At 37.8% G+C, this 8,532-nt stretch overlaps 1 protein-coding gene across 1 annotated transcript in view; it reads right to left on the bottom strand.

Annotated features, from left to right (window-relative positions):
- LOC107742639 (cystathionine beta-synthase-like) overlaps window positions 1-8,532 on the bottom strand; it is a 24,881-nt gene that overhangs the window by 10,359 nt on the left and 5,990 nt on the right. The window contains exons 7-14 of the mRNA XM_016555694.1: window positions 5,710-5,801; window positions 5,296-5,421; window positions 4,429-4,513; window positions 4,169-4,274; window positions 3,805-3,882; window positions 2,619-2,753; window positions 2,345-2,453; window positions 2,174-2,258 (exon numbers count right to left, since the gene is read on the bottom strand). Of these exons, the coding sequence (XP_016411180.1) occupies window positions 2,174-2,258; window positions 2,345-2,453; window positions 2,619-2,753; window positions 3,805-3,882; window positions 4,169-4,274; window positions 4,429-4,513; window positions 5,296-5,421; window positions 5,710-5,801 (816 nt within the window). The remainder of the gene's footprint in view (window positions 1-2,173; window positions 2,259-2,344; window positions 2,454-2,618; window positions 2,754-3,804; window positions 3,883-4,168; window positions 4,275-4,428; window positions 4,514-5,295; window positions 5,422-5,709; window positions 5,802-8,532) is intronic.

The raw sequence follows: 8,532 nt of genomic DNA, 5'->3' as shown, positions 1-8,532 counted from the left end.
ATTTCTGGTAAATACTCCTTTAAAAAGTGTTTTTTGATTATAATTTTATTATTAGTAGACTAGAACACGTGGATATGTTGTCATTCTTACACTATAATACTGAACTTTGATTTCAGTGATTTGGACTATGAGATGGATGCACTTTACTTTTGCTTTAAAAAAAGGATTTCATAGAAATTTGGATTTCATTTGGTTTAATAAAATATAGTTTAAAAAATATTCTTAAGTAAAATGGTTGATTTTTTGTGGGAAATTAATCGTTTAGATTAATTGATTAATCGACAAATTAGTCGATAGATTAATCGAAATAAAAACAGTCGTTAGTGGCAGCCCTACTGGGCATATATTTTTCTTTCTTGGTTTTATTCCCTGACGTGATGTATGTTGCAAAGCGAAAGTAAAAGTTTCACGCAAGTTCGCTGCGTGTCTTTATTTAAAATCAACACTTCTTCATAAAGAACACCGCTTTCTCACATAACGCAGTGAAGCAGGTATAGTTCGTGGAACACGCCTAGAACAGGTATACCTTAAGTTAGGACATACCTTTAGAGTCTTCGTAGCGCACTAAGACACAACGTTATTGGGAAACGCAGCCCAGAATGGTAGCTCTCCAAGAGCAGGGTTGGAGACCCCTGGTAATAAATGGTCCTCCAAATTTAGATCTAGCTTGTAATCATTTTGTTTATAAAATATATTAGTGGCAGTGTCTTGAACACAAGCCACAGTGTTTGAATATAATTAAAAGTCACAATGAAACAAAATATTTCTCAATGGAAGCATTTTGATTAAAGATTACAATGTTTTTATTTTTTTATGAAACATGGATGATTCATTCACATTAAGATCTCTAATATGAATTTACAAAATACACAGGGTGAATTTTTATATCATGCTGACTTGATGAGAGTAAGTAGTTCTCAAAATGTATGAAAGAAAATATGATCTGTTGCCTTATTTGAATATAATCGGTTATTGACAATTTTGGAATAACACAATTTCAAAATTAGTCAGATGTCATTTAAGTCATTAATGTTGAGAAATACAGGGTATTGCTTTAATTTTAATTAGTAATGCCTCACTATAGACTTGTGTTCCTTGCAGTACAGGAACAGCTAAAGCTAACCAACATCTACAATGATGAGAATGGACAACCACTGTCACTGTCTGCTAATCAAAGGAGGATTCTCTCAGCTGCTCTTACTGCTGCTAAAAAAGTTATCTTGAATCTATGGTTTGATCCATCTACCCCAGCTATGTCTACTTGGTTGTCCTATCTGTTGGATATTGCTCTTCTTGAGTGTACCGTGGCTAAAGTGGACAGCACCACCGGAAGGACAATGCAATTTTGGTCGGAGCTTGTTGTGACTTTATTGGATCTTTTGAGATCTAAAGTTCTACATGTACTCATCTGTATTTTGTTTTGGTCATGAGTTTTATCTTTTCGGTCACACAATTTTTATTCTTTATGTAATTTTTTAGATTGATTTATTTTTATTTACTTTCCCTTTTTTAAAATCTCCTTATCTTATGACTCTGAGCGGATCTTGGGCTTTATTGCATATAGTTATCTTTTAAAAAGTGTTATAAATAAAAAATGGATAACTACAACTGAAAACTGAGGGCTATAAAAACAAGGCGATAAACAAGACACAGGACCAAAGGAAGCAGAAATACATAACATACAAGTTATCAAAACAGAATGTAAATGTGACCGTTGCATGAGTACATAAACTTTTATTTCTTTGGATTTATCCAGATGGCTTATTGTTATTGTATGTTTATGTAAATATTATTATCATCATTATATCATTGTCACCTTCACCACTACCACCACATTTTCACATTAACTCTGAATTTATAAACTGAATTCTAGATGTCAAAGATAAATAAAGCATTTCTCAGTATTTTGATTTTTTTGCACCCTCAGATTCCAGATTTTTAGATGATGTATAAATCTCAATTTCGAAAAATTCACACTTAAGACTGGTTTTGTGGTCCAGGGTCACATATGATATTGCCCTTATAAGAATATTAATGTAAAGTCAAAAGTTTTTTTGGACTTAGTTTTCCTACATCTGAGTTTTCCTTGCATACATAGCTAATGTGTTTTTGTTAAAAAATTGACAGCACATTATCCGGTCAAGGGCTTCAATATGTCAGAATTAACACTCACACTGAATCTGCTCATGGACCACAAGGGCAAAATGATCCGTTTCTAAGATCCGAGACAGCTTTCCCAGATTGTCAGTTAGACGGATCTAAAATAGACAAAATGGAGGAAGTAATGTCAGATTGAGTGAGTGAGCTCAAACTATCCTTTCTGAAAGACCTGCACTAGGCTCACCTGCTTAAACTGTTTGTAGAGCACTTTGCTGACAGGGTCAGAGGGCTTGACCTTTCCTGCAAGCACAGAGGCAAGCATGTTTCCCAGGGTCACCATTCCCAGAATCAACCTGCAGAGAGAAAGCCAAACACAACTGCATTCCACTCCTCAATTTAATCATGTTCAATTGCAAAGACAATATAGCTTTAATACAGTAAGTGCTGATGACAATTACAGTGAGTTTATCACCATTTTAATGTTGACTGAAATTTTCTTTGTTGCATGTATTGCTCACCCAGCTTCATCTACGACAGGTGCCTGGTCAAAGCCCTTTTCTTTCAGGATTTTGATGGTTTTTTGGCATGTGACTGTGGGCAGCACAGTTAGTGGAGCAGAAAAGTTTAGACTTTGTAATTTCAGATTCCACCACCTGGAAGAAATTGAATGAAGGATGAATAAAAATGAAGAATGAACACAGAACCGAAAACGCGAGACTGCCCAGGTTCTAAATTCCTACACATTGTATTAATGTTCAATAATATAAATGGAGTATATATTTAATATAAGGAAAATGGGGCTAGCTTTCACCCCATGAAGTTGTCATATTCACAGTATGTGTGAAAAGTTCGAATAGGAAAATGAACAAATACATTTACAAATAGAGTGTTTTCTATAGAGTTGTTTCAAACACCTAGTTAAAAACCCTTTTAAATGAAATAATTTTTTAGAATAGATTAATTTTGTTTATTACAATATCATCAAAATAAAAATAAAACCTTTTGATATGGGTCAACTATATAATGAAGACAGATTTTAAATAAAAAGTTGAAATGTGTTCACAGGACAAGAGTATTTTTTATAAATCACGGGTCAGCATAGGTAGTATTTTAAAACTTTAATTAATTTCAACATTTGCCACCCAATATAATGGTTTGATATTTTTGTAAAATACATCTTAAATGTTGTGTTGTTACATGAATTGTTTTGCAGTTTTAATAATTGCTTTAATGTTTAAATTTCGCTGGATAGCTTATAAAATGACAGCCTGCATTATGACAACTTTCCCCATACACTCTTAACATTTTCAAAAGGGGGTTTTCACAGTGATGCCATAAAATAACTATTTTGGAACCTTTTAGTGATCAGTTAAAAAAGTTCTTAGTATGAAGAATATTTTATTAATCCAAAGAGCCTTTTTCCACTATATAGAACCTTTTGTGCAACGGTAAGATTATATGGATGTTAAAGGTTCTTCGTGGAACCATCAATGCCAATAACAAACCTTTATTTTTAAGAGTGTACTGTGTGACAACATGTCCTTTTATCATGTTGTCTTTATGCCTACATAGAAATTTACTTCTAAAATTAAATCTACCTTAATAAATGCCAAATAAATAAATTACCAATAAAAAGTGTGACAGATAGCCCCAGTCTCACATATACACACTAAATCTTAAGCAACAAAATGATCATCTGCTCACCAGGGTTTATTCACCATGATGTCTTCCACTCTCAGAAAGCCCTTCTGGAACATCCACTTGTCACTCAAGAACTTGGACCTTAAATTAAAGAGTAAATTAAAGAGTACATTTTAAACACAAAATGATGACTAACATCCATAGCTTCGGACTGAGCCAAGCTTTAGTGAAGCCAGCTGTCTTTGTGGAAAATAGCCAAAATCAGGGGTGAGAAAATATTTTATATTTATGCATTAGGCAGATGTTTTTAACTAAAGCAACTTACAGTGCATTAAAGAATAAATGTAATTATTTTGTGTTCCCTGGAAAAACTGAAGCTGAATAAGCTTGCAGCCAAATCTTGTGCATCTCTCTGATTTCTCCTTACATGTAGTTGCGAATGGAGTCTGGCAGAATCACGACACAGCGCTGCCCCTCCTTCAGCTCTTTGGCAAACTTTACTGCAGCCGCCATGGCAGTGCCCGAGCTCCCACCTGACAACAGAGACAACAATGCGGTATATACTTACACAAATCTACTACAATCATGATATTACTTTTCATAGACATTAAGCCACAATTTAAGATGCTGCATGTCTCATAGATATTATTTGTTAGAGTGCATGTTAATAAAGGATAATGTGCTTACCACATAACAGCCCTTCATCGCTTATAAGCATTCGGGCCATAGCAAATGATTCCTCATCTTTGGATTTGTACCATTTGTCAACCAACTGAAATAAAAACGCAATGTGTTTTATTTGTACATGAACTGCCTGCTGTCTCCCAACAGTAGAACACTGTAAACCAAAACTATACTTCAACTGCCATCTACTGGTAAAGAACAAAATAGCAATACCAGTGGGTGGACTATTGCAACAAACACCTGGATATCATAAAGCAGGACTCTTCCTTCCAGGGGTCAAAATATCCAGATGAACATGACAGGAGAGTATAATATTTGACCTGAGCACTTTTACTGCAAATAACGTCGTCAACACAAAAAACCAAAACAACCAAACCTAAACACCCTAAATAGTATAATTTATTTTAGAAAAATATATATTTTTAACCTTATTTGACCTACTTTATCATATTTGATACACAAATTTCTAAATCCTCTAAATGATCAAACCTTTGCGGAAAAACCTCTTGCACACAATCTACTACATGCCTTCTGCCGTCTGATAGCTAGATTATACTTTTTTAGCAAGTCAAAGGCCTTTTTTATATAATTGTACAAACGTCCACCTTCCGAACGTGGTTCATGTGTCTTTTTCTGTGAAATATTTTCAGATTATTTTTAAGTAATTGTGAGAATAACTTTGATATTGTTAGTAAAATTTCAAGATGAACACTTACTGGACTGAAGCAACTTAGGTTTACTTTATTATCCAAACATCATTTTTTAGAAAAGTAATGTTCAAATGTGTCAGCTGAAGAGCCCTATCATATGCAATTTATTAAGGACATTAGACTTATATTTCAACCTGCAGACTTATATAGAGTCACTCACAGATCTATCCAAGACGGTGGGTATAAAATCATATCCGATGCCCTCCACCTCATACTGAGTTTTATCTGTCCGGTTCAGCTCATCAGGCTCAGCGAGGATCGAGCCCTCTGGGTCCACAGCAACAATCTACCAAAACACAGACACTTCTTATGAGTCAAGACTTATTTTCAGTGTTGCCTGGTTACTTAGTGCCTGAGTGACTTATACAATGGCAACTTATATGATTTTATTACAATTCAACATTATGTGGTTTACTCTTCCAGTTATTATATCCAGTTTACTCTTCCGTTATTATCTTTCTGGCTGACATTTTAAAATGAAGTGGTACTCTGTTTTTTGTTACAAAACAGTTATCTGAGGTTTTGATTTCACAAAATTGCTGTGCATCAGATCTCAGGGACAATCAGTGTCTACCTTAATATTTGGGCATTTCTCCTTCAGTTTGCGGGCAACGCCGGTAATAGTGCCACCTGTGCCGGCTCCTGCCACCAGCATATCCAATTTACCTGTGGTGAGTTGAGTTAAAGGAATAGTTAACAAAAGAATGAAAATGTACTCACCCTCAGGCCATCAAAGATGTATATGAGTTTGGTTCTACATGGGAATAGATCTGGAGAAATTTTATGATTACATCATTTATGATTGCTCACCAATGGATCCTCTGCAGTGAATGCGTGAATGGCTAACATTTTTACGACATCTTCTGTCTCGGACAGAATCATCTCAGCAAGGCACGCATTTAAAGCCGACCTTCTATCAAGTCTATGTGCCAACAGAATATGCCTCCGAAGTGGATAAGGACTCTTTCTACCATGACTTGATCCTAGAGAATTAGTTAATTACAGACCGATCTCAAATCTCCCTTTTCTATCAAAAATACTAGAAAAGGCAGTATCCTCTCAGCTATGTTCCCTCTTAAAGAAAAAAGGTATCTGTGAACTTTACATGTTACCCTTGGGAGACATTATCAAGAAACATGGTGTTATGCTGATCTCATCTCTATATTTCTTCGCGGCCCGATGAAACATACAAATTCGCAAAGCGTATGGAATGCATAGTTGATATAAAAAACTGGATGACTGGTAATTTCCTACTGCTAAATTCTGAAGAAAAAAAAACAGAGGTTTTAAAGGATTAGTTCACTTCCAGAATAAAAATTTCCTGATAATTTACTCACCCCCATGTCATACAAGATGTTCATGTCTTTCTGGAAGGACTTTTCTAAAGGACTTTTTAAAAAATCGCACAGTGTGAGCCCGGCTTTACACCTGTGTTGCAGCCTGGAATTAAATAACTTCATGCTGGTTTCGTTTTGCCAGAGGAGAACTGGCCCCCCGACAGAGCCTGGTTTCTCCCAAGGTTTTTTTCTCCATTTCTGTCACCGATGGAGTTTTGGTTCCTTGCCACTGTCGCCTTTGGCTTACTTAATTGGGGACGCTTGACTGACTGATTGCACAGACACTATTGGAAGAGAGCTGAACTGGATGATAACATCACTGAATCATCAATGAATCTGACTTTAGCTGGAAATATGACTCTTTGTTATTGTCTTCTTGCATTACTGACAAACTATTTTCCTGTTTGACACTGTAAAGCTGCTTTGACACAATCAGTATTGTATAAAGCGCTATACAAATAAAGGTGACTTGACTTGACTTGCTACTTGAGCTCAACCATATCCCAACGCCATGACCTTGTCATCGTTGCAGGCGATCTCAATGCTCAGATCAGCAAGGCAAGTGTTCGATCATATGATTGACCCCCATGGTTCAGCGACCGAAACCAATGACTGCGGTTAGCGACTCCTGACTTTTTGTGCTGCACAAGGACTCGTGGTCGGGAACCCGTACACACAAGTGGATCCACAAAGTTACATGGAAAGCGCCGGGGCCCATAGGGTGTGCGACGAGATCGACTATGTCTGCTTCTCCAAGCATTGGCGCTCATCCATTCTCGATGTGCAAAGTTATCGGGGTGCCAATGTTGGTACTGACCACTTCCTGCCGACTTCAATTCTGACGTTTGCCAGCCTGCAGCCAGCAACCAAAGCCTTTTGATGTTGTACGATTCCGAGACCCAGTCATATTGCAGCAGTACAATGTCACGGTCCGGAATCACTTCGAACTATTGCCCCCCCCACACATGACCTGGATTCCCGCTGGGAGCAGTTCCGAGATACTCTGGTAACCGTGGCAGAGGCAGCCATCAGTCACCGACGGGGCACCTCCAGAGAATGCTGGATCTAACCTCCATGTTGGATCATTCGAGAGCTCACCAGCTCCCCATCTGGAAGTGGCGCACCAATCAAAGATCAGGATGGCAGGGCCCTTCCTACCCAAGAAGAACACCTTGTCATTGGTGGGTTGAGCACTTCAAGGCAGTCCTAAACCACCCAGCGCCAACCACAGTATTTGAATCTGCCTTCCTCGACCCTTTACTCAATCTGCCAGTAAATCTTGACACGATCTGAGCGGCGGAAACGAAAAATGCAATCCGACACTCAAGAATGGCAAGGCTGCAGGCCTGGACGAGATCCCGCCTGAACTACTCAAATCCGGCGACCAGTGCCTTGTTGAAGCCCTGACGGACCTGCTCAATGCTTGCTGGGCGGCCTCAGCAGTCCCCGAGGAATGGAAACAAGGTATGATCGTCACGTTTCCGAAAAAAGGTGATCTCTCCAAGTGCGATAACTGGCGGGGTATTACTCTCCTGACGGTACCTGGAAAGGTATTTTCTATTGTACTTCTAAACCGCCTTCGACGAGCCGTCGATGCCTGCCTTAGGGATCAACAAGCGGGCTTCCGAAGTGGCCGATCCTGCATCGAGCAGATTTTTTTTCTGCGACAAGTGGTTGAACAATTGCTAGGGTTAGTTCACCCAAAAATGAAAATTCTGTTTACGTCCAGCGGATATTCTCCAAAATGGCACCAGGGTGACACGGAGGAGACGAATTGTTGAATAAAGTAGTTTTTTTTTCTTTTTCGCATTAAAAAATAATTCTCGTAGCTTCGTAAAATTACAGTTGAACCCCTGTTGTCACATGGATTATTTTACAGATCTCCTTGCTACGTCTCTGGACTTGGGAACATTTCAGTTGTATTGCTGTCTATGCAGGGTCAGACAGCTCTCAGATTCCATCAAAAATATCTTAATTTGTGTTCCGAAGATGAACGAAGGTCTTACGGGTTTGAAACGACATGAAGGTGAGTAATTAATGACAGAATTTTCATTTTGGGT

This window comes from Sinocyclocheilus rhinocerous, unplaced genomic scaffold (assembly GCF_001515625.1).
Source record: "Sinocyclocheilus rhinocerous isolate Xijiao unplaced genomic scaffold, SAMN03320098_v1.1 scaffold947, whole genome shotgun sequence".
In the NCBI taxonomy this organism is placed as follows: domain Eukaryota; kingdom Metazoa; phylum Chordata; class Actinopteri; order Cypriniformes; family Cyprinidae; genus Sinocyclocheilus; species Sinocyclocheilus rhinocerous.
The sequence above is the reverse complement of the archived record's forward strand: the minus strand, read 5'-3'. Positions and strand labels throughout refer to the sequence as shown.